The 25,696-nt window shown below is 39.2% G+C and overlaps 3 protein-coding genes across 3 annotated transcripts in view; 1 reads left to right on the top strand and 2 right to left on the bottom strand.

Annotated features, from left to right (window-relative positions):
• The window catches only part of LOC127800467 (sugar transport protein 13-like), a 92,335-nt gene that overhangs the window by 39,056 nt on the left and 27,583 nt on the right, over positions 1 to 25,696 (bottom strand). The window lies entirely within an intron of this gene.
• LOC127800469 (adenylate isopentenyltransferase 5, chloroplastic-like) lies at positions 26 to 1,859 on the top strand. Its single transcript, XM_052335087.1, has 2 exons — positions 26 to 276; positions 500 to 1,859. Exon 2 carries the CDS (start codon positions 551 to 553, stop codon positions 1,658 to 1,660), a length of 1,110 nt encoding a protein of 369 aa, XP_052191047.1. The 5' UTR covers positions 26 to 276; positions 500 to 550; the 3' UTR covers positions 1,661 to 1,859.
• On the bottom strand, positions 23,384 to 25,606 carry LOC127799162 (uncharacterized). Its single transcript, XM_052332917.1, has one exon. The coding sequence runs from the start codon at positions 25,604 to 25,606 to the stop codon at positions 23,384 to 23,386; it is 2,223 nt and encodes a 740-aa protein (XP_052188877.1).

Here is a 25,696-nt window from a genome sequence, read left to right as displayed (position 1 = left end):
CTCTATAGATATACATTCAGTCGCTCTTCGTCTTCTCTTATGTTTTTCTTTCACTTCTTCTTCCTCTTCTTCTTCTTCTTCTTCCTCTTCCGCTTCCTTTTCATGCGTCTCTCCTCTATATATATTAAATATAAAAATACAAAATAGAGAAGAAACCTGAAGCACACAGCACAGCTTCTATCAACTTCTATACTCTGCTCCTTTCTTCTGCTTTGTGGGTGTTGCAGAGGGGTTTTCCATCATCTTCACCACTTTCTGGCTTCTCTGATTTCCAAGGTATGGCTCGCGGTCAAAGCTTTTTTCTGGGTTATATATCTTCATTTTGCATCTATGTATATGTACGAAAAAGACAATATGAATATTGATAAAACAACGAAGAAGGCAACAAAGAACTAAGTTTTAATCTGGATAGTTACAATTGACATTTCATCAATTCTTATGGAATTTGATCGTGTTCTTATACTCTGTTTCTTCGCTGCCCCCTTCTTTTCTTTGACAGGAATTAGCAGGATTTTGAACTTCTTCTCTTTGTCAGCAATTAGCAGGATATATGATGAGAGTCTCACTGTCTGCCTGCAAGCAGGCGCAGCCCCTGGTGAGCTTCCCGGGGGGGCTGAACATGGAACCCTTCATCACTCGGCGGCGGAAGGACAAGGTAGTGGTGGTGATGGGCGCCACGGGAACCGGAAAATCCAGGCTCTCCATCGACCTCGCCGCCCGCTTCCCCGCCGAGATTGTCAATTCCGACAAAATGCAAGTCTACAAAGGCCTCGACATAGTTACCAACAAGGTCAGCGAAGAAGAGTGCCACGGTTTCCCCCACCACTTGCTCGGCTTCGTCGACCCTAGTGCCGACTTCACCGCCGCCGATTTCCGCCAGCACGCGTCGCTCGCCATCGACGCCATCGTCAGCCGCTACCGCCTCCCGATCATCGCCGGCGACTCCAATTCTTACATCAAGGCCCTGGTGAACGACGAAATTGAATTCCAGTCTAAATACGATTTCTGCTTTCTTTGGGTTGACGTTTCCTTCCCCGTTCTTCACTCATTCGTATCGGAGCGAGTCGACCGGATGATCAGAGACGGTTTGGTAAACGAAGTCAGGGAAATCTTCGATCCAGAAGCGGATTATACCCGCGGGATCCGCCGAGCTATTGGAGTTCCGGAAATGGACGAGTTTTTGAGATCCGAATCGACCGGCGATGAAGAAACCAGGGCGACTCTGTTCCGAGAAGCGATCGAGAAGATCAAGTCGAACACTTGCAAATTAGCTTGCTGCCAGTTGCAGAACATTCTCAGGCTGCAGAACCAGATGGAGTGGAACCTCCAATGGATCGACGCGACGGAGGCGTTCCTGAAGCGGCGGGGCAACGCCGGCGGCGCCTGGGAGAGCCTGGTGGCAGAGCCAAGCACCATGATTGTGGACCAATTCCTCTTCCAGGACGACTTCGTGGCCGCCGCCATCTCCTCCGCCTCCGCCCCTAGCTCCATCATAGGCGCCACCCCGGCCGCCGTCGCCGCCGCAATTCACTATAGAGAAGCCCCCGGCTTTAGTGAATTAATAACAAGGAACGCTGTCGCGACGCCACGCAGCGAGATGGAATTGGAACTTCCACTGGTGATATATTTTTTATGGTTTTCCTTTTTCGCCCTAGTATAGAAAGGCGGGAAGAGCGGTTACTTTCAGGTTCGTTAAGCACCTGCACCGAAGGCCGATCAGAGCTGGATTTATAATTTTATAATAATAATAATAATACGTATATTGATAAGAGTGTAGTGGCCGTATAATTTTATTTTTCTAGTATCGTTTCATGTTGGTTTCCTAGGAACAGAAATGGTTCAGCTGTTTCAATGAAAAAGAAATGTTCTGTCAGTTTTTTCTTCCTTTGTGTTGTGCTTATGTGTTTTAAGTGAGGAGTTGCTGTTTCTTTTAAGTAAACATGACCAGTATAGATTCTAGTAGAAAAAAGATGACAGATGAAATTTCTCAAAGAAAACCTGATGCGGGTTTTCTATTTGGGTTGGGGCAGAGTTGAAGCAAACCCACCCAATACCCAATCCTTCGTGATCCTTAGTCCCCTCTTATTTGTCACTTCTAAGATTTGCTATTTAAATAGGGCCATTTTATCGGCTTATCCTTAGTCCCCTCTTGTTTGTCACTTCTAAGATTTGCTATTTAAATCGGGCCATTATATCGGTTTCTTTCGCATGTGCAACTGACTGCAGTATATATATATATATGTTGTATATATTGCTTGCTGTATACAGAGAGTATATACTAAAGCCCTACCACAATGCTATACATATTGTGCATAAAAATCAAAATATTTATTGACAATTATATATTATCTAAGTTATTTATAATTATAAATATTAAATACTTCCCAAGTTTTAAGCAACAGTACTGAGAGTTTAGAGCATCAATGGAGGGAGTATCGGGAAGAAGGTCTCATGGAGGGACAGGAACCAACAATGTTAATACAATGGCACCTAGGAGTATATACAACATATAATGTTGATCTCATCTCAATACTGATTGGCATCTGTTCTAATACATAGATGTGGATGTTATGATTTTAATCAAAAATATTAAAACAATGGCACCTAGGAGTTTGATTTCCTCTTATCGGGTAAGCTGGCAAAAAATAATCACAAGGCATCTAATTTTTTTGCGAAATAGATATATCTCTAGGAGAATGACAATCAAAGCTGAAAATACGCACCGCAGGGGTAACGTTGGATTTCAGAATCAATAACAGAGTCTTCTAGAACAGAAACAAGTCATTGCACACACAGCATAATTGAAAAATATCCAGCAAATCCAACAACACAAGTTCCCAACTGCTAGGTTTGGTAGAGAAACTTATCAAGGCAATATTGAATAAAGTAAGATAGCCATGTAAAACATGGAAACACAACTTGAATATTAGTGATTATTTGGTGTATTGATAGCTTAAAATTAGTGATTATGGTATATCATATCATAATAGGCACTTGAAGATGTATATTTTTTATTTTTTTTTATGTAATTAAATTTCAGGGTAATGTTCTATATATATAGCAGATGGTAGTATAGTGGTGATTTTTCAGAAGGCTATATATATAGCAGGTTTCTAAGCCCTAAAGTTATAGAAGTAACCAATTTAGAGAGAGGAGGAAGTATTTTTGAGAAAGTTTTGATAAGCTTGAAAGGGTAATTCTTTCCCTGCAATTGAATTCAAGATGCCTGTAAATGTCAGCTTGAAGTTTGCATAATATATTGCTCGTCTAGAGCTATTTACTCCACATGCAAATCATGAATATGTTCCTGAAAATGAACTCAGCGGATTCTAATACTCGAACTTGGGGTGACAGGGAATGAGAAATGAGGAGCTGTTGCTGAAATATAATGGTTAAAACTGATGGAAGCTTAGAATCAAGGTTTTCTCCGACGGCGGGGCTGGGCCGAGCGGGGAGAGGGCAACGACGTTGGGGCTGGGCAGAGATGGGGTTCCGGCGAACGGCGGAGATGGGAGGAAAGGGGTCGCGGGAGAGGGGGGGAGAAGGAAGGGGGGGAGTTTCAGTGAGTGGGCGGGAGAAATTTGGGAGGGGGTGGCGTAAATGTCGAGAAAGAAAAAGAAAATTAAAAAAAAATAAAAAAATTTCCTATAAAACTCTCGGTCGGTGTTCCGGGACATGTATGATAATCCTAGTATGAAATATGAATAAAGCCGTGTAGGCCCCCACAGTTTGGTGGACCCCACCGAACTTTGTGTGCCTCTGTGGGGTTTGGGGGAGAGATTTTGGGTGCTTTGGTGCGACATGTTTTTGACATTAGCTGTACTATTATGAGAGTGAGACAACGAGTCTTATTGTTATAATAATAATATATAAACCACATTTGGAATATCTCTTGGGATAACGCTATACGGACGAATGGATCGACAAACGAGTTGACAAACTCGATTAAATTACAAAGTTAACCCTTTAGCTAAAATTATAAGTTAACCCCTAATTTTCCCAATGACTTTCTGGGTTGTCAATTTCATTAGAGTTTAACAAATTGGATGCCCAGCTCTCTCTTACTTTCCAACTCTCTCTCTTATTCTCCTGTTCATGAAATTTGTTTCGCTCGGTCTCTCTTACTCGATCTGTCTCTTAACAATGTCACTCGATCTCTCGCTCGCTCTCTCTATTACCCACTGAGGTTGTTTGGCTTACCATTTTTTATTGAACCTTTTAAGTTAGTTAGTAATTAGTATAAAAGTTGTGTAGTGTTTAAATTGATAGTGTATTTGGATAAATATGCTTTTAAGCCGCCAGTTAATAGTTATGTGTTTGATTTGTAAAAGTTGATAAGTTATCAAAATTTGACAAAAATACTAAAGTAGACATTATGCTAAATAATATAAATAAAATTTATAAAAATATTATTTTTAATAAAAAATTATAAATTAATTTCTAAATATTAGATAAATTATACATACTTATTAAAAAATATATTAATATAATATATATACATATTTTATTTTTTTCTTAAAAAATATTACCATTAATATATATATAATATATATATATATACCTATATATACACTTACCGGTCGGGGACGCCACACACCAGCGATGGAGGAGGCAGCGATCGAGGCTGGAGGCGGTGCTTGATGGCAACGGCGGTCATGGAGAAGGGTCGACGACTGGAGGCGACTTGTGGCAGCAAATCTGGAACTAGATCAGGTGATGGCGCGACCCACCAACACAAGCTGCTTGCGGCAACCCAACTGCACGACAATGATGGCGATGTCGGTATGGAGGAGGGGCAACGGTAATAGTAGAGCACAACTTCAGAGAAGATGATGAAGAAGAAAGCTTTGGGTAACGGTAATGAAGGATATTTTGGTATTTTTATTGGTTAACGATGCAGAGATTTTTGGCAAAACTGGGGGTACCAACTTTTGCTAAACGCTGCTCTAGCAACTTTTTAGTGGGATAGCGTATAAGTTGAAACGCTAAGCCAAACAGTTAACCATAAATGCACCACAGCGAATCAGCTGAAGAAATGGCTTATACGCGGTCAAACCGCTAAACCAAACAGCCTCTGAAACCCCATTGCTGCCGGCGTCTCCTCCAACTCACCCCCTATGTCGGAAGCAACAAACACTAATGGTGTGAGAGATCGAACACCCCCACCCCACCTCGTTGGCTTCATCTCCCCCTCTCGCTCACTTTCTCTTACTCTCATTTGTCTTCACCGTTACTGTCTGAAGCCCCATTGCTGCCAACGACGAGCTTTCTCTCTCTGTATTTTTTTTAATCGATCTCGTCTCCTCCTAGCATCAGCGATAAAGGCTGATATCTAGTGGAAGCAAGAACCCGAGGTCTTTGTATTTTTTACATTGGTATATTTTTATGTTTCAGCCTCTAATGCCAACATAGAGATATTTTTATGTTTTTATGTATTTTTATGATGCAAGTGATGTTATGTTTATTCTGTATATGCATTACTATTTTTTGTTTGATGCATGGCACCTAAAGCTCGAACAATGCGTATTTGAAAATCTGTGTATTAAAAATCCACATATGCATAAACGATTATAAAAATGATTTGATTCCAAGCATTGTTAATTTGGAAAATGAGCTCATTTGGGACACTGTTTATATATATATAGATAGATAATATATATTTCATATCACTATGGTTTGATGTCTTTGGATTTTGATGCATTCATTATATGAGAAGGTTTGCATGGCAGTGGGATGATGATCTTACAGGATGCACTTAACACGGCATAGCCAAACTATATTTATGTGTAACTTTCATGTGATACTTAATTGATAACTGTGTTTTTTTTTTTTTTTTTCTATTTTTTGGTTACATTTCAAGTATCCAAAGTGATCAATAGCATGAAAGATTTGATTAATTACAGTTGAGAAACTGGTCCTGGACTGATGGGTAAGTCTAATAAGTTAAATTATTCTAAAATTCTTTTGTTTCTGAATTTTAAAGGTTACTAGTGGCTTGTTCAACAATTATATCAAAGATTTAGATCTTAAGAATTTTTATATGTTCTGGTATTGTTTTTAGTTGAGTTGATGTCTGGTATGAAATAAATTATCTTATTCTAATCTACTATTTAGAATTTTAGATGCTTTTGTTTTTTACTTGAAAACATACTTTGGTTCAAATGAGGCCTGTTTGAGGATCCGGTTGGAGAGTTCTTAACAGCTTGTTGATCTTTTCTGTTACCTAGTGATGATACTGGACCGATCACCGAGGTCTGTCTCGAACCAAGTACCTGCAGGGGCGGGACTGTAATCCCCCGAGAGAACTCCGACGCTCAAGTCAGTAGAAGAAATATGCCTAAAATGAAAATTGAACTAGGAGTCAGATGATCTGTACCTGTAGAAATCGACCTCTATTTAAAGATAAGGTAAAGCACACTTTGAAGAGATAAGATAACTTCTGAACCGGACGTTGGAGAGCATCTCGGTTGATTGAGTCAACCTCGTTCAAAATCAAATATGAGATGAATGATGAAGATATAGGTGACACGTGGCACTTTCTTGAGGCAGGCACGTGGCGGCACCATATTGGGGATCTCCAAGGGTAGTATAGTATTTTTGCCCTTAGTAAAATATTTCCTCATCACTTGCCCCCCCACTCCTTGAGCTGCGAGGGAGAGGAGCTCGGGCAGCTAAAGGAGTAGTCCTCTCAGCTTTCCTGAAAAAATAGGTTTTACAAAAAAAAAATAAATGAATAAGATTAAAGAGCTCTATTATTGGCTATTGTTGGCTTGCTTCCCAACTAAAAATCCCATCACCACTCCCCATGGCCCTCCAAGAATTCTATAAAAAGGGGGTGGGGATGGTTCCCTCCTCACAAACACTATTGGAGTGGAAACATACTTGGAGGTGTAGTGAGAAGGTAAGAGATCTTTCATCTTCCTCTTCTCTTTTATTTTTTATTTTTTTATTTATCTGCTTTTTCATTTCATTTTTTTTTTTAAAACTCTCTCATTTGCGTCGCCGAGACCAGAGGTCTCGGCCACGTTTGGAGCAGGCCGCGCGGCTTGCCTGTGCGCGCGGGCCGAGGCCGCGTTGGCCGAGCCCTCGCGCCTCAACCGCACGGGCGCGCGACTTGCCCGCGCGCGTGGGGCCGAGGCCGCGTCGGCCGAGTCCTCGCGCCTCAGCCGCGCGAGGGACTCCTTGTCCTTTTTTTTTTTTTTTTTTTTTTAGAGGCCCTTGGTCTCGACTTTGAGACCTTTTTTCCCCTTATCCCTTTTTTTTTTTTTTTTGTGCAGGATTCTCACGGGGCTTGAGAGATTCTAAGTGGTGCCTTCAAGTTCATCAATGGACGGACCGGCTCCTTCTTAAGGGTTCTCTCGTGCGTTTTTCTTCCATCCTTGGAATTCTTCTCATCAGCCGGTATTCCTTTGCCTCCATTCTCTTATTTTTTGTGGCTTTTTCTTGTCTCTCTTCCCATGTCACGTTGCTTTGGTAAGTCAATCTCCATGGCCTCCTCTAGCAACTCAGATGGGAATAGCTCGGACTCTTCCAGCTCCTCTAACTCATCTTCCCAGTCTAGTAGGCAAATAGGAGACGCTGGGACCTCTCGGCCTCGTCCTCATGCCCTATCTTTTGATAATGATACCGACACAGAGTTAGAGCTTCACCATAACGGTCTCCTTGATGACCTAACCTCTGCCTATTCTTCCTTGTCCGAGGATGAGGTCTTCGGACTCGCCCGAAAATATCATCTCCCCATTACGGGCTATTGGTATTCTACACCCTCCAACCTTAGAGCCCATCAATACCCTCCGGGGGCTTTAACCATCTATGAAACCTCTCTTGAAGCAGGGTGTCGGTTCCCTTTCGAAAGCACCCTTGCCGAGATTTTTCGACTCGTAGGGTTATCTCCCTCTCAACTAGTGCCCAACGGGTGGAGGAACTTAGTATCTTTCATTATGTGTTGTCAGGGGAGAGGTATTGTCCCCAAAGCTAAACTCTTTTTAAAATTATTTCGCCTCGTATGTGTTGATAAGTCCGACTTTCGCTATTCTTTCATGGCATACCCTGGCTGTAAGTTTCTCGTAGACACCCCGTTGATTAATGGTTAATTTTGTAAAAATTTTGTTATAATTATACCCTTCTTTTGATCTTAAAAATGGTTTAAATTAGATATTAATATATATTTTATGGTTATATGCAAGTTTAAATTGAAAAATGAATGAAATGAAATTTTAAAGTAAAATTTAATAATAATAATAATAATATATAAAATTATATATAATACATATACATCATTATATGCATGCATGTAATATATATATATAATATAATCTAATATATATATGTGCTATGTGTAATACATATATATAATATATAATTTATTAATAACATTAAATTATTTTTATTTTATTTTTTAGGCATGAAGAATTCAAGCCCATGAAGACTTAAAGTCCATGAAGAATTCAAGTCCATGAAGAAATCAAGCCCATGAAAAATTAAAGTCCATGAAGAATTCAAGCCCATGAAGAATTAAGGCCCAATTTGAGCAACCCACGGAAGATATTATTTGGAGAAGGCCCAAGGATTATTTTTAATCCTAATGAAGATTAAAATCCAATTTATAGAAATCTATTTTTATTTTTTATGTGAGAGCTTTATTAAGTGTGTTTTTTAGCTAAAATCCATTTAACTATTAGGTGGATATTATAGCTAAAATCCATTTAACTTTATGAGTGCTTTATTAGGTATGTATTTTAGCTAAAATCCAGTTAACATTAGGTGTGTATTATAGCTAAAATCCATTTAACTTTAAGTGTGTGAGTGCCCATTAGATATAATTATGTCTAGTTGAATAATTGAAATTGTGTGGTTTGTATTGCATCTTGTGGCCTATAAATAGGTCACTTGATTGCATTTGTAAGTGTGATTATTATTCTTGAATAAAAGTTTAGTTGTTTTCTTATAATTCTCTCTTTGAGAATTGTTCTTGTTCTTTCTCATTTTCTTTAGTACTTTCTCTTATAATCTTACTTTTTTCTTTATTCTTTTAAATTCTTATGTCATTTATTATTACTTTATTATTCACCGCCTAAATGGCCGGTTAATTTGTGCCTTTAAATTTCTGCAATTTTAATTCTTGTCATTTAATTATTCACCGCCTAAATGGCCGGTTAGTTTATGCCTTTAAATTTCTGCAATTTTAATTCTTGTCATTTAATTATCCACCGCCTAAATGGCCGATTAGTTTATGCCTTTAAATTTCTTGTCATTTAAATTCTGTTATTTAAATTACGTCATTTAAATTTATGTCAATTAACTTTCAAATAAAAATGAGTAGTTAAATCTAATCTTGGGTTAAGGCAAGGACAGTGTCCAACGCCAATGATTCTCAAAGAAAGCTGCGCTTTAAATAAGTAACATTAATTTAAATTTCAGTATGAGTGTGTATTAATTATTAAAAAATCACTAGGTTTGGATTGGAGCGTAAGCCTAACTTAGAGCTTTCATGCCATGTATGAGAGTTACTAAATTTCAGTATGAGTGTGTATTTTTTTATTTTTTTCTTTTTGTTTTTGCCTTAATCTCCCCGGCAACGGCGCCAAAATTTGACTGCACTCTCACTCTGCAATTAAAACACAATAAAAACAAAACATAATAAAACTTTTATATTTTTTTTATTTTAGTGAGAGGTTTATACTCGCCAGTGTACGAGTGCAGTTGTAGTCCAAATTTAAATTTATATTTTCTGGATGAATCCAGGTCGTCCACTGAGAGATTTATTTATGGCAAAAGAAAAAGAATGTCACACACACGCACACGCATTTGGACAAATTGACAACAAGATTTTTTATGGTTTTGTTTTTAGACAACAGATACTAGAAAATAAAGTAAGGCAAAAATTGAAATAAACATTAAACGTAAAAATATGAATTTGGATAGTGCTTGAGTTAAGACAATTTCAGTACCAACCCGTTGATTCCCAAATTTTAGCATAAAAAAATTAGCAACATTAATTTAATTTCAGATATGAGGGTTTGTTATTAAATGCAATTAGAGATGATGATAGTTCTAGATTAAGCAATCCCCATACATGATATGCGAGATTCTAATTTAAGCAACCACCATAAATCCAATTGCAATTAATACACAAAACAACTAAATTAATCATCTGGGTTTAGGTATGATAGCGTTTCCAGTTCTAGTAACTCTCATACATGACATGAAAGCTCTAAGTTAGGCTTACGCTCCAATCCAAACCTAGTGATTTTTTTAATAATTAATACACACTCATACTGAAATTTAAATTAATGTTACTTATTTAAAGCGCAGCTTTCTTTGGGAATCATTGGCGTTGGACACTGTCCTTGCCTTAACCCAAGATTAGATTTAACTACTCATTTTTATTTGAAAGTTAATTGACATAAATTTAAATGACGTAATTTAAATAACAGAATTTAAATGACAAGAAATTTAAAGGCATAAACTAACCGGCCATTTAGGCGGTGGATAATTAAATGACAAGAATTAAAATTGCAGAAATTTAAAGGCATAAACTAACCGGCCATTTAGGCGGTGAATAATTAAATGACAAGAATTAAAATTGCAGAAATTTAAAGGCACAAATTAACCGGCCATTTAGGCGGTGAATAATAAAGTAATAATAAATGACATAAGAATTTAAAAGAAGAAAGAAAAAAGTAAGATTATAAGAGAAAGTACTAAAGAAAATGAGAAAGAACAAGAACAATTCTCAAAGAGAGAATTATAAGGAAACAACTAAACTTTTATTCAAGAATAATAATCACACTTACAAATGCAATCAAGTGAGCTATTTATAGGCCACAAGATGCAATACAAACCACACAATTTCAATTATTCAATTAGACATAATTATATCTAATGGGCACTCACACACTTAAAGTTAAATGGATTTTAGCTATAATACACACCTAATATTAAATGGATTTTAGCTAAAATACATACCTAATAAAGCACTCATAAAGTTAAATGGATTTTAGCTATAATATCCACCTAATAGTTAAGTGGATTTTAGCTAAAAAACACACCTAATAAAGCTCTCACATAAAAAATAAAAATAGATTTCTATAAATTGATTTTTAATCTTCATTAGGATTAAAAATAATCCTTGGGCCTTCTCCAAATAATATCTTCCATGGGTTGCTCAAATTGGGCCTTAATTCTTCATGGGCTTAAATTCTTCATGGACTTTAATTTTTCATGTGCTTGATTTCTTCATGGACTTGAATTCTTCATGGGCTTGATTTCTCCATGGGTTTGATTTCTTCATGGACTTGAATTCTTCATGGACTTTAAGTCTTCATGGGCTTTAATTCTTCATGCCTAAAAAAAATAAAAATAATTTAATATTATTAATAAATTATATATTATATATATGTATTACACATGGCACATATATATATTATATTATATTATATATATTACATGAATGCATATAATGATGTATATGTATTATATATAATTTTATATATTATTATTATTATTATTAAATTTTACTTTAAAATTTCATTTCATTCATTTTTCAATTTAAACTTGCATATAACCATAAAATATATATTAATATCTAATTTAAACTATTTTTAAGATCAAAAGAAGGGGTATAATTATAACAAAAATTTTATAAAATTAACCACTAATCATACCCCCCAACTTAAACATTGCTAGTCCCTTAGCAATCAGATTATACACCTACCAAACTTTATTCACAATAACTGTATGAATGTAAAAATTTCAAATTCGAAACCGAAATGCATAAAATTAAATAAATAATTTAGCATTCTAAATCAGATTTTTGGTTAAAGGTCATACAATCTCAGGAATGGAAATTAGGATAACCAACACACAGACTTACTCCCTCGAAGTTTTGACTTCAAATCTTATTATGGATTTTCTCTCCAATAAAAAGGATTCCTCAAGTGTACACACAAGGGGGTGCACCGTTATAAGAGTAAATGCAGAACAAGTTCAAAACTCGGTGCCATCCCAAATACAAGGAACGTATTTTCATGAAAGAACAGGGAAATTGACATAGCTTCATGATTGGAATAATGCTCTAGACGAGTAACTTCTGAATTTAAACATGATTTCCTACTCCAAACTCGAATTCTGAGATCACATGATTTATAGCATCAAAAGGGACCAGACTGGGTTGTAATGGGGCTATAAGGTTAATACGGGTTGTCAAAGAAAAGGTAGAGTGTGCAAAGGGTGTGTCGGGAATTTTTTTTTTTTTTTTTAGCATTCATTTTGAAACAGTTATGCTGAATAACTAAGAGAATTTGCCCCCCTTTTTTTCACTTTTTTTTTTCTTTTTTTTTCTTTTTTTTTCTTTTTCTTTTTAAATATGAAAATAGATAAACAGACTAATTCCCAAAATCACACCAGATTGGATAAAATTCATATGGTTATGGGTTAAACAAGGGTAACGAAAGAAGTTGTACTACAAATGGCTCAAATGGGCTAACAAGAGGTTGATTTAAAGAAAAAAAAATAGGCTCAAAATGAAAGAAATTGATCCCCCTATCATGCTTCTCAGTCATCTAATTCATAGTTTGAAACCAGTCAAATTCATCCGCTATCATACTAGACATTCAAAGCGAATTGATATTTTGAAGCCATTGAAAAGATAAGATAAACAAGAGAGCATATTTAGAGTAAGTGTTATTTCACTCAGAATTAACGGTTATTAGGCTCAAACACTTGCTTGGGTAATAGTCTCCACTTCTGTTGAGGGATCATACAGTGTACTAATCAGCTAATTACTGTTACCTTTGACTTTATGACCGATAACCAATTTCTAAATTTTGAATCCCTGATGAATGTAAATTACTTATTCTCATGCATAAACGTTTTCAAATGAGAAATCAATGCATTCATGTTTCGTATTGCAAACTTAACCGGCTATCAGTGCATAACTTTAAAGCTTTAGGAATAGCATTATTTAAAACACATAATAATTTTTTTTTTTTTTTATAAGAGTAGATAAAGACAATCAATTCCCACAAGACTACAAACTAGTAATTACAAACTCACAGTTAAATATAAACCAGATGATTCATGACTAGACCTTACACCCCCCAACTTGAATTGCAGTAATAAATCAGGGTTGTTAGGAATACCTGTAACTCCACAAGTCCATAGATTTGCTGTGAACTGCTAAAACTTAAACAACAAATGAGCACACCATATAGATATATATTTATATTTTCACACCAAAATAAAAATTTCATGCAAGTCATGAGATAAGCAAAATGCGTCTCAAGAGTACAAAAAGTACTCCTTACTCAGCCATCTTATCAAAGACTTTGCTAACAACATTCCACAGTTTTGTTTTTTTTTTTTTGTTTTTTTTTGTTTTTTTTTTTTTTTTAAAGAACACAACCAAGAAAAATCCTGCAAGGTGTACAATAACTAGATGCGTCTCAAGAGTACAAAAAGTACTCCTTACTCAGCCATCTTATCAAAGAGCATTTCTCACAGTGATAAATCTAAATTAATCGGACCCCTTTGGCGCTTGTTACTAATTGCCTTAGACCAGTCTATCCGAGGCTCATGAGGATCGTACTGTGGAACATAAGCATGTAATTTCTCTAGCAGCTTATCAATGGTGGATGCAGAAATGAGAATCTTTCTTGCTGAACGAGAAATGAACTGTTGGTCCACAGCCTGATCAAGAAAAGAGAGTAACCCATCGAAAAAATGGTTAACATTTAAAAGTCCAATGGGTTTGGTATGGAGATTACTCTTGGCCCAGGAGATTATACAAAAGATTTCTTCAAGTGTTCCAAAACCTCCTGGTAAAGCAATGAAGGCATCTGACTGATAAATCTTACAAGCCATGCGCTCAGACATAGAAGTCGTTTCTATAAGTTGACCGCGTGTAATCCCGGAAATATGTGGTTCAGCTAAAGGGATTGGCATTACACCTACCACAGATGAATTTCCAAGATGTACAGCTTGTGAAACATAACCATTCAATCCACGACTTCCCCCTCCATATACCAAATTAATTTTTTTCTCTCCTAGTTTTTTACCAAGTTCGCTCGCTGCAAGTGCGTAACAAATATCACTCCCAAGTTGAGAGCCACAAAGTACACATATGGTTTTAATTTGACGAACGAACTGCCCTTCCATGTTTGTTTCTTTTGTATGTCCTGAAAAGAAGTTTGGAGATCAAAAGTAGCTATATAACAATTCAACAAGAAATAAATACAAACAAAAATCTTGCGTATATATAAGTAGTTGTGATTGTGGCTCACATCTTCCTCTGGTTTTACGTCCAGAAACGGCTTAAACACTTTCTATGAAGCGGGGATAAGCTTCCCATCCAATTTTCTTATAGATTGGCAAACAGGGTCTTTTTTAGTCAGATTTCCAAGACTATAGCGTTGGTGGTCACTTCTGAACTGGGTCCATAAAGCAAGAAGTTCTCTTTGCACTATTCCACATGGATGCGTCTCAAGAGTCAATCGGATATCATCCAGAGACTCCTTACTCAGTCCATCCTTTATGAAACTAATTTTATCTTCTCAATTTATGGACGTAAACCCCACAGATTTGCATCGTGTGTTACAGATCCATCGAGCACATTTGTAACAACCATTCACTCTTTTCGCTCTTCTTTTCTTCGCAAAACTACTCTTCCCTAAGCCTGGAAAATGCTTAAAACTAGGTGAAGTTTCACCAGCTAATCGAACTTTTGCTTCGATCAGCCAACGAATATCTTCAGGGATGTTATTAAGCATCAACAACCTAAGTCTTTCACACCTAGCAACATAAATTTTTTTCAAATCATTCTGCGGGAGAGATGGATAGTACTTGTGAATTTTTGAGAGATAAAGATCCATTTTTTTTTTTTTTAAAAAAAATTATACTAAGAAGAAAGTAAAGAACTATAAACTTTACAAAAGGGATGAGAGTACCTGATCGGAGAATAACACAAAGGAGAGAAGATTGAGCTCAAGAGGGGTGACTTGCCTTATACAGATATGGAGTCTCTTATAGAGCAATGGGCATCACTATTCTACACTCGACTCGAGGCATGCCATAATTGCACCGTCAGACTTGACGTCGTTTAGCGTCTCATTTTTCAACATTTGGCAGTGTGCCTTTTTTTTTTTCAACGCTCGGCGCCTCTGTTTTCAACATTTGGCAGTGTGCCTTCTTTCTTTATAGGGCAGTGTGATTGCACTGCCCAAGAAAAGATGGCTACCACCAGCGTCAATTCTGTCTCTCTCAATTCAATTTTTTTTTTTAATTAATTTTGTTTTAATTTTTTTTTTTTTTAGGTAAAATTTTGTAGACACCTTACCCCCCAACTTAAATTGCGTATTGTCCTCAATTGGCAATAAAAGGATAGAAGATAGGCATACCTGGCGGTCTTCAATACATAAACTCGTATGGAGAAATTTTATTTAGACTGCATATAGAGAAACACTAGTTAAGTAATGAAGAAAAGGAACAACTTATATGTATATATATATATATAAAATTATTTTATTATATTTTTATTTATTTTTTTTTAGAATTTTTTTTTCTTTTCTTCCCATTAAGGATCAAATGAGCGGTTGCCCACCTAATCGTATAATATCTCCCATTCACTACACCACTGTTAAATTTATTTTCAAAATTATATAAATTGATTTTTCTCATGAATGCACATATATATTTTGAAAATATATCGTCCGGAGGTGTTGGTTTTATTATATCCGCGTATGGCACATTAATTTGCACAAACATCTTACACGTGTTTGGTTTAATTTGATCCTCAATAATATCGATTAACCTAAAAGATGGAAATTGAGGGGTAAATGTGGATAAACTTATGATTTTTTCACATTTTGGCTCTCGAATTTTATCCTCTTCTTCCTCCCAGGTTTCTTCTTTGCTTACATCATTTTGGTCTTTTTCGTCCTCCAAGGCTTCATTGACATCTACCTCACTGTGATCAACCACTTTCTTTTCTTGCACCAAAGGGTGTACTGTCCTAGGGGCATCAAGTTTCTCAATTATTTCTCCATTCCTTAAGACAGTCACTCCTATGTCCTGCTCCTGACTTTCACTTTTGATGATGGGTTTTATTACTGGGATTTTGAGTGAGTTGGGATGGACAGGCTCTGACATGCTCAAAGTCTGGGTTAGCTGTGTCAATTGGTTCCTAATGTCCTCTGTAACTCTAATGGTATGTTCTTGACATTTGGACATTTGCGTAAAAATTTCCATTTGGCCTTGCATAAATAGATTGAAGGTATCTTCTAATGAACTCCCATGAGGGGGTTGATATGCATCGAATGTAGACCCTTCATTCGTTTGAAATGATTGAGGCTGGGAAAGGAAGTGCTCATGTGGTTGGGCTACAAAATCATTTTTCCATGAGAAATTTGGATGAAAGTGTGAATTAGGGTGATATGCATCAAAGTCCGAATGATAGTTTTCCTCATGGTTCTGGTAATACATTCTCTCATAGTTGTGTGTGTGTGTGTAACTAGATTGACCATACAATACCTCCTTAAAAGCAGGTATTATAGGGCAGTCATCCGTTAAATGAGCTGAAGTCTCACACACAGCACACCAAACCTCAATTTCATAGTAAGTGGGTAACAAATGGGTAGTGTCTGATTGCAAATCAAAAGTGGTTTGCCTAAGAGAGTATAGATAATCCTTAAGAGGTCTAGACAAATCAGATTCAAAATGATAATTTTCATCATGATAAGTATCTTGTGCTGACAGATTGTAGTAATTTTGAGACATGAATGTAAAGTTGACAATCCAATTCCAGGTAAAGACTCAGAATGATATGAAAATACTGTTTCAAAATTCTACCTGATCTCAGTCTCATATACAATGCACAAACAAAAATAAAGTAAAAGAGAAATAGAGTTACCGATTTTATCAAGAGATACTTATTCTTTTTTTTTTTTTTTTTTTTTTTCTTTTTGTTTTTGCCTTAATCTCCCCGGCAACGGCGCCAAAATTTGACTGCACTCTCACCCTGCAATTAAAACACAATAAAAACAAAACATAATAAAACTTTTATATTTTTTTTATTTTAGTGAGAGGTTTATACTCGCCAGTGTACGAGTGCAGTTGTAGTCCAAATTTAAATTTATATTTTCTGGATGAATCCAGGTCGTCCACTGAGAGATTTATTTATGGCAAAAGAAAAAGAATATCACACACACGCACACGCATTTGGACAAATTGACAACAAGATTTTTTATGGTTTTGTTTTTAGACAACAGATACTAGAAAATAAAGTAAGGCAAAAATTGAAATAAACATTAAACGTAAAAATATGAATTTGGATAGTGCTTGAGTTAAGACAATTTCAGTACCAACCCGTTGATTCCCAAATTTTAGCATAAAAAAATTAGCAACATTAATTTAATTTCAGATATGAGAGTTTGTTATTAAATGCAATTAGAGATGATGATAGTTCTAGATTAAGCAATCCCCATACATGATATGCGAGATTCTAATTTAAGCAACCACCATAAATCCAATTGCAATTAATACACAAAACAACTAAATTAATCATCTGGGTTTAGGTATGATAGCGTTTCCAGTTCTAGTAACTCTCATACATGGCATGAAAGCTCTAAGTTAGGCTTACGCTCCAATCCAAACCTAGTGATTTTTTTAATAATTAATACACACTCATACTGAAATTTAAATTAATGTTACTTATTTAAAGCGCAGCTTTCTTTGGGAATCATTGGCGTTGGACACTGTCCTTGCCTTAACCCAAGATTAGATTTAACTACTCATTTTTATTTGAAAGTTAATTGACATAAATTTAAATGACGTAATTTAAATAACAGAATTTAAATGACAAGAAATTTAAAGGCATAAACTAACCGGCCATTTAGGCGGTGGATAATTAAATGACAAGAATTAAAATTGCAGAAATTTAAAGGCATAAACTAACCGGCCATTTAGGCGGTGGATAATTAAATGACAAGAATTAAAATTGCAGAAATTTAAAGGCACAAATTAACCGGCCATTTAGGCGGTGAATAATAAAGTAATAATAAATGACATAAGAATTTAAAAGAAGAAAGAAAAAAGTAAGATTATAAGAGAAAGTACTAAAGAAAATGAGAAAGAACAAGAACAATTCTCAAAGAGAGAATTATAAGGAAACAACTAAACTTTTATTCAAGAATAATAATCACACTTACAAATGCAATCAAGTGAGCTATTTATAGGCCACAAGATGCAATACAAACCACACAATTTCAATTATTCAATTAGACATAATTATATCTAATGGGCACTCACACACTTAAAGTTAAATGGATTTTAGCTATAATACACACCTAATATTAAATGGATTTTAGCTAAAATACATACCTAATAAAGCACTCATAAAGTTAAATGGATTTTAGCTATAATATCCACCTAATAGTTAAGTGGATTTTAGCTAAAAAACACACCTAATAAAGCTCTCACATAAAAAATAAAAATAGATTTCTATAAATTGATTTTTAATCTTCATTAGGATTAAAAATAATCCTTGGGCCTTCTCCAAATAATATCTTCCATGGGTTGCTCAAATTGGGCCTTAATTCTTCATGGGCTTAAATTCTTCATGGACTTTAATTTTTCATGTGCTTGATTTCTTCATGGACTTGAATTCTTCATGGGCTTGATTTCTCCATGGGTTTGATTTCTTCATGGACTTGAATTCTTCATGGACTTTAAGTCTTCATGAGCTTTAATTCTTCATGCCTAAAAAAAATAAAAATAATTTAATATTATTAATAAATTATATATTATATATATGTATTACACATGGCACATATATATATTATATTATATTATATATATTACATGAATGCATATAATGATGTATATGTATTATATATAATTTTATATATTATTATTATTATTATTAAATTTTACTTTAAAATTTCATTTCATTCATTTTTCAATTTAAACTTGCATAAAATCATAAAATATATATTAATATCTAATTTAAACTATTTTTAAGATCAAAAGAAGGGGTATAATTATAACAAAATTTTTATAAAATTAACCACTAATCACCCGCTCTTCTCTGCCCCACACCGAGATAGGAGGCTCTCAGGGCACCGAGCCCCTCTCTGACATGCTTGAAGAAGAAGCGCCTATTCCCGCAAGGGCTCTTCACCGACCCAACTGGAATGTCCAAGAAACAGACCACAGCAGCGAGGCTTGGGTGATGACTCAGCTTATTTAGGGCCTTCCCACTCGGGCAGACATGGAGGGGGCCGCCGACCTGACTTCGGAGACCTTGGAGTCTTGCTACGGCCAGGGCTTGGTTCAGGTTAGCCCTTCGGACTTTTAATATAGAGAACTCTCGTCCCCTATATTCTAACTTTGTGCTATTTGAACAGAGTATTGTCGCTCATAACGAGCTCCAAAGGCGAATGGCGAGAAATTCACAAAGGATGTTGGAGATGGATAATGCCCTTGCCGACTGCCATAGAACCATCGAGCAGCGGGACGAGGATCTGAGGGCTCAACATCAACAAAACGAGGAGCTTGAGGGACGCCTTCAGGGGCTCGAGATTAGCCACCATGCCCTGGAGGAAGAGTTAGGACGGACTCGGGAGCGCAACCGGGAGCTTGAAGAGAAGTATGCAAACCCCACCCAACTCCCTGAGGTGAGAGGATTTATTAGACATGAGCTACAAGGGGTATGGAAGAGAGGTTTCACTCGCTGCACGAAGGAGGTGCAAAAAGCCTATCCTGACCTCAATTTTTCTCCCGTCAGGTCCATGGAAGATGTGATCGCCGAGCTCAGCCGAGCATCATCCTCCCAAGCCCCAGCAAACGAATCCGAGGAGTCCGAAGAAAAAGAAACCTAGTTGTTAGTTGCATGTATCTTCTTTCCCCAAGTTTGGGTTATATTGGACTTCTGATCTTTCATTGCATAAAAATGCTTCGTATTTATGCCTTTTTTGTAATAGTTTGAGCCAAGTGATCTCTGTTACCTGATTTCTCGCCCCTCTATTTTGCTTTTATTTTAGGGGTGGTCCCCTTGGGGCCATATCTGACCCTTGACTCTTCCTTTTTATTAGGGGTGGTCCCCCGAGGCCATATTTGACCCGTGACTGTTCCTTTTTACTAGGGGTGGTCCCCTGAGGCCATATTTGACCCGTGACTCTTCCTTTTTATTAGGGGTGGTTCCCTGAGGCCATATTTGACCCGTGACTCTTTCTTTTTATTAGGGGTGGTCCCCTGAGGCCATATTTGACCCTTTGTTCTTGCTAACTCCAGTGGAGATGAAAGGACTCAAAAAATTCCATTTGGAGGCCACTGAGTTCGGGGAAGGGAGAACCTCTCCTTCCTTTTTGCCTCTTGCCCCCTCTTCTTATTATTTTTTATATTCCGTAGGACAGTCTGCACATATAAAAAGAACAATAATGAGGTTTTATTGAGAAACATACATAGCTTCAAGATCCTTGGGGGTAACCCATTATTAATAAAATTTCCTCAAGTTCTGAATATTCCACGCATTCTTTATTGGAGTGCCGTCCATAGTTCCAAGCCGGTATGCCCCAGGGCTGAGGGTCTCGGTAACCCGATAGGGGCCTTCCCAAGTCGGCGACAACTTGTTGGAGTCTCGGGGGTTGCTCACACTCACTCGTCGAAGGACCAGATCGCCAGGTAGAAAACTCCGAGCTTTCACCCTTCGATTATAGTACCTCTCAATTCGCTGATTATAAACGGCTTGGCGGACCCTTGCTTCGTCCCGAAGCTCCTCCACTGTATCTAAATTATTCCTCAAGGCTTGTTCATTGGATTCTGGATCAAAATGCTCCACCCTAAAAGTTGGGATCCCGATCTCTACCAGAATAAGGGCCTCTGAGCCGTAACATAAGTTGAATGGGGTTTCTCCGGTGGACCCCCTCCTCGTGGTCCGGTAAGACCAAAGGATGCTCGGTAACTCGTCCACCCAACTTCCATCTGCCTTGTCCACCCGGGCTTTTAATCCATGGAGCATAGTCCTATTAGCAAGCTCAATCTGTCTGTTAGCCTGTGGATGAGCAACTGAGGTGAAGTGCTGCTTGATCCCCAATTCTTGACACCATTCCTTGATCGTCCGATCTGTGAATTGGGTCCCATTATCTGAAACAATCACCCGCGGGATCCCGAACTGACAAACCAGGTTCTTCCATAAAAATTGCTTCACTTTTCGCGCAGTGATGGAGGCCAGGGGCTCGGCCTCTATCCATTTGGAGAAGTAATCTATCGCCGCGATCAAGAATTTTACTTGACCTGCGGCAGGCGGGAACGGACCCAGAATATCAATCCCCCATTGGGCAAAGGGGCACGGCTGAACCAGGTGGGTGAGCATGGCGCTAGGAACATGAATTAGGTTGGAGACCCGTTGGCATCTTTCACATTTCTTGACCAGCTGCTCTGCATCAGACACCATAGTCGGCCAGTAGTACCCTTGTCGAAGGGCTTTCTGATAAAGAGTTCGGGCTCCTACGTGACTCCCACATATTCCCTCATGGATCTCTCTTAAAACATAGTCAGCCTCACATGGCTTTACGCACTTCAAGAGTGGTTGAGTGAAAGATCTCTTGTACAACTCTTCGTTGATTAGTATAAATTTCTGGGCCCTCCTTTTTAGCTCCCGGGCCTCTAAGTCACTCTCTGGTAGCTTTCCATCCTTCAAATAACTAACAAAAGGGTTCATCCAACTTGGCTCTAGATCGAGGCATAGCTGCTCCACCATCTCATCAATGCTTCTTTGAGGTAATGTCTCGATAAGAATCTGTCTAGAATTGGTTGGAAAAGAGGCCGATGCGATCCGGGACAAAGTGTCTGCTTCCATATTCTGGGATCGAGGCACATGCTCAATCTTTACAGATTGAAAACGACTCATCAGTTCCTGAACGAAAACCAAATATTTGGACATGTGGTCCTCCCTAGCCTCGTATTCTCCCTTCACCTGCTGAACAACAAGGTTAGAATCAGATTGTATGTTGAGATGCTTCGCCCCAAGCTGTGCTGCGAGCCTCAACCCAGCTATGAGGGCCTCGTACTCTGCCTCATTGTTAGACACCCGAAAGTCAAAATGCAGAGCGTATAACCAGGACTGACCCTCTGAGCTCTTTATCATTAGCCCAGCTCCTCCGCCCCCAGAGTTTGAGCTGCCATCCACTGCCAACATCCATGGTCCTAGGCTGTCTTCTAGAGGTCCGCCAAGCCCAAATCCTTCGGCGATGAAATCAACTAAGGCCTGGGCCTTAATAGCTGACCGAGGTCGATACTCTATGTCGAATGCTGTTAACTCCATTGACCACTTCAACATTCTCCCTGAGAGCTCTGGCTTCCCCAAAATCTGCCTTAGAGGCTGGTCAGTAAGCACGATGATAGAATGCGCCTGAAAGTAGGGTCGTAACTTTCTCGCTAAAATGACCAGGGCAAACGCTAATTTCTCCATGGGGGAATACCGAGCCTCTGCCACCGACAATCATTTGCTCGTGTAGTATACTGGCCTCTGCCTCTTATTCTCTTCACGCACCAGTACCGAGCTCACTGCCTCTTCTGCCACGACCAAGTAGAGGTATAGCGGCTCACCCATCTTTGGCTTAGTAAGGACTGGCGGTGAGGCTAGACATTCCTTGAGCTCGTTGAAAGCCTCCTGGCACCCAACGTCCCAGACAAAATCTTTGGTCCTGGATAGGGCTTTGAAAAAAGGGAGGCCCTTTTCTGCAGATCGGGAGAGAAATCTCCCTAGAGCCGCTATCCTTCCAGTGAGTTGCTGGACCTCCTTAATGCTTCTCGGGGTCGGCATGTCTAGTATCGCTTTAATCTTCTCGGGATTCACCTCTATCCCACGATGATGCACGATATACCCAAGGAACTTTCCTGCAGAGACACCAAAAGCGCATTTAGAAGGATTAAGTTTCAATTGGAACCTGCGCAAGGTTTTGAAGCACTCTTCTAGATCTGTCGAATGCTCCTCTGCCAGCAGGCTCTTCACTAGCATATCATCCACGTAGGCTTCCATGTTGTGACCCAATTGGTCCTAAAAAAGCCTATTCACGAGCCGTTGGTATGTAGCCCCTGCATTTTTTAAGCCAAAAGGCATAACAGTATAGCAATAAGTGCCCCGATCAGTGACGAATGCTGTCTTCTCCTGATCTTCTTTATGCAACGGGATCTGATGGTACCCCTGAAAAGCATCTAGGAAACTCATGAGGTGGCATCCGGCCGTGCTATCAATTAGGGCATCGATCCGGGGAAGTGGGTAACTATCTTTTGGACAACCTTGTTGAGGTCAGTGAAATCAATACATAACCTCCACTTACCTTCCCCCTTAGGAACCAAAACCACATTGGCGAGCCATTCGGTACCCCTACTTTACTCCCAAACGGTGCGTCATTACTGCCGGGTCTATGCCTGGAATGTCGTGGACTGACCATGCGAAAATATCTGCATATTGGCGAAGAAGGGATACAATCCGGGTCCGAATAGGGTCTTTCAATTGGGCGCTCACCCTCACGCATCTATCGACTCTGTTCGGGTCCAATGGTACCTCTACAAGCTCATCCACTGGCTCAGCAGTCTTTGGGTCTTCTGGACCTTCTAGTAAAAAACTGATAGTGGCGGGAGGGGAAATCCCGACCTCCCCCACAGTAGGGCTCCGTCTTCGTCTTGAATCCTCTTGTGGCTCTAACTGCTCCTGCACAACACCCTTAACTGTGCTAATGGATGCCATGTAACATTCCCGGGCAGACCTTAGGTCTCCTCTGACTTCTCCAACCCTCGCCGCAGTGGGGAACTTAAGCACCATGTGATAAGTACTCGGCACAGCCCGCAGAGCATTTAGCCCCGATCTTCCGAGGATCATATTGTAGGCCGAGGGGACATTCGCTACCAAAATGTCTAACATGACCTGGGCAAACCGAGAACCCTTTCCAAGAGTCAACAAGAGCTGGAAGACACCATCCGCATATACCACTTCCCCGTCGAATCCAATCAAGGGGACACGAGCGGGCTTCAACTGTTCCATTTCGTATCCCATGCCTAAAAAGGCTTGTCGATACAAAACTTCAGAAGAGCTCCCCGGGTCCACGAGAATCCGCCGAAGCTCCCATTTTCCCAATTTTGCTGTGATGACTAGCGGATCATTAGAAATCGGATATCCGGGCAAGTCGTCATCGGTAAAGGAGATAACATCCCCTGGTCGAGCCCTTTTGACTCCCGGACGTCGATGCAAATCAGAAGTCTCCCTCGACTCCTTGCCTGGCACCACCCCAGCCGCTAGAGTATGAAAAATCAACTGTTGCGGAGGACTCCCATCCCCATGGCGATTCTCTCTCCGGGGCGGGGTTCTGGTTCTGCGTCGTTCCTGAGATCTACCGCACCTGCGAGGGGGGCTCCTCGATCCCCTTCGTTCACCCCTTTGTGGTTCTGTATCCTTAGCTACAAATCTCCTCAGGAAACCTCGATTGATGAGCTCCTGGATCTCTTCTTTAAGTTGATGGCACTCCTCCGTGTCATGTCCATGATCTCGATGGAATTGACAATACTTGTCTTTACTCTGCTTGTTAGCCGGGGCTTTCATGGGTCTCGATTTTTTCAAGTAATCCTTATTCTCAATTGTGGCCAAGATCTCAGCCCGAGGAGTATTAAGCAGGGTGAACCTGACTGGACTCCATCGAGGGCCCGACCTCTCCCCCCGTCGGCCCGATTTATCTTCAGGCTTTTGCTCTTGGTTCTGACTTCTCTTCTCTTTCTTATCTGAGTATTCACTTCTCTTGACCCGCATCACCTCCTCGGCATTAATGTACTTGGTGGCTTGGCTCAGGATCTCTGTGAATGTTTGGGGAGGCCTCTTAGCCAGTGACTGGGTAAAAGGGCCAACCCTCAAGGCATTCTGAAAGGCCACCATAGCGATACTCTGATCAAGATTCTCAATACTCAATGCCTCCATATTAAACCTGGCCACAAAATCTGTTAACGACTCCCCTTGGTTCTGCTTGAGATTCACGAGGGTCATGGTAGACCTCTGGTGCCTCCGAAGGGGAGCGAAGTGAGCCAAGAACCTATTTCGAAGCTGTCCGAAGTTAGCGATCGACCGATGTGCCAGACTTGAATACCAGGACCGTGCATGTCCTTCCAAAGTGGCTGGGAAGACTCTACACCACATAGCATCAGGTGCCGCCTGGACCATCATGTGAGAGGTGAAGAGATTTAAGTGATCAGCGGGGTCAGTTGTGCCTCCATATGGCTTAATAGCTGGGATTCGAAGGCGCTCGGATGGGGTAATTGCCATGATCTCCCGACTTAATGGCTGATTAGAAACAATGTCGTGTGGCTCTTCTTCCCTCCGTCTCAACTCTGCAACCTCCATCTCCAAATGCCGCAAACGTCTTTCTCGCTGAGCCCCTCCAGCCCGGGCATAATCGGGACTAGAGGACTCCTCCTCCTCCGAGCCTAGCTTCCCGTACTCGCCACACCTAGAGGGTCCCGCTCCGTCTCTCGTCCCGATGGGACTCCTTCCCAGCGCGGGGGGATTCGCCTCCTCGGAATTCTCTATGACTAGAGTGGCGATCCCCCTGATGTCGACTATCATGATTGGAGTGCTCCACCGGTCTCATCTCTGGGGGCTGCTGTTGGGCCAAAAAGGTGTTGAGCAATTCCGACAGATGTTGGACCTGTCCCT

Source organism: Diospyros lotus, chromosome 4, assembly GCF_014633365.1.
Source record: "Diospyros lotus cultivar Yz01 chromosome 4, ASM1463336v1, whole genome shotgun sequence".
Lineage (NCBI taxonomy): Eukaryota > Viridiplantae > Streptophyta > Magnoliopsida > Ericales > Ebenaceae > Diospyros > Diospyros lotus.
Note: the sequence above shows the minus strand (reverse complement) of the source record. Positions and strands in the feature narration are given on the sequence as shown.

Bases quoted from the DNA above. Each gene is read 5' to 3' on its own strand.
- LOC127800469 (XM_052335087.1), top strand. From the start codon at position 551: ATGATGAGAGTCTCACTGTCTGCCTGCAAGCAGGCGCAGCCCCTGGTG.
- LOC127799162 (XM_052332917.1), bottom strand. From the start codon at position 25,606: ATGATAGTCGACATCAGGGGGATCGCCACTCTAGTCATAGAGAATTCC.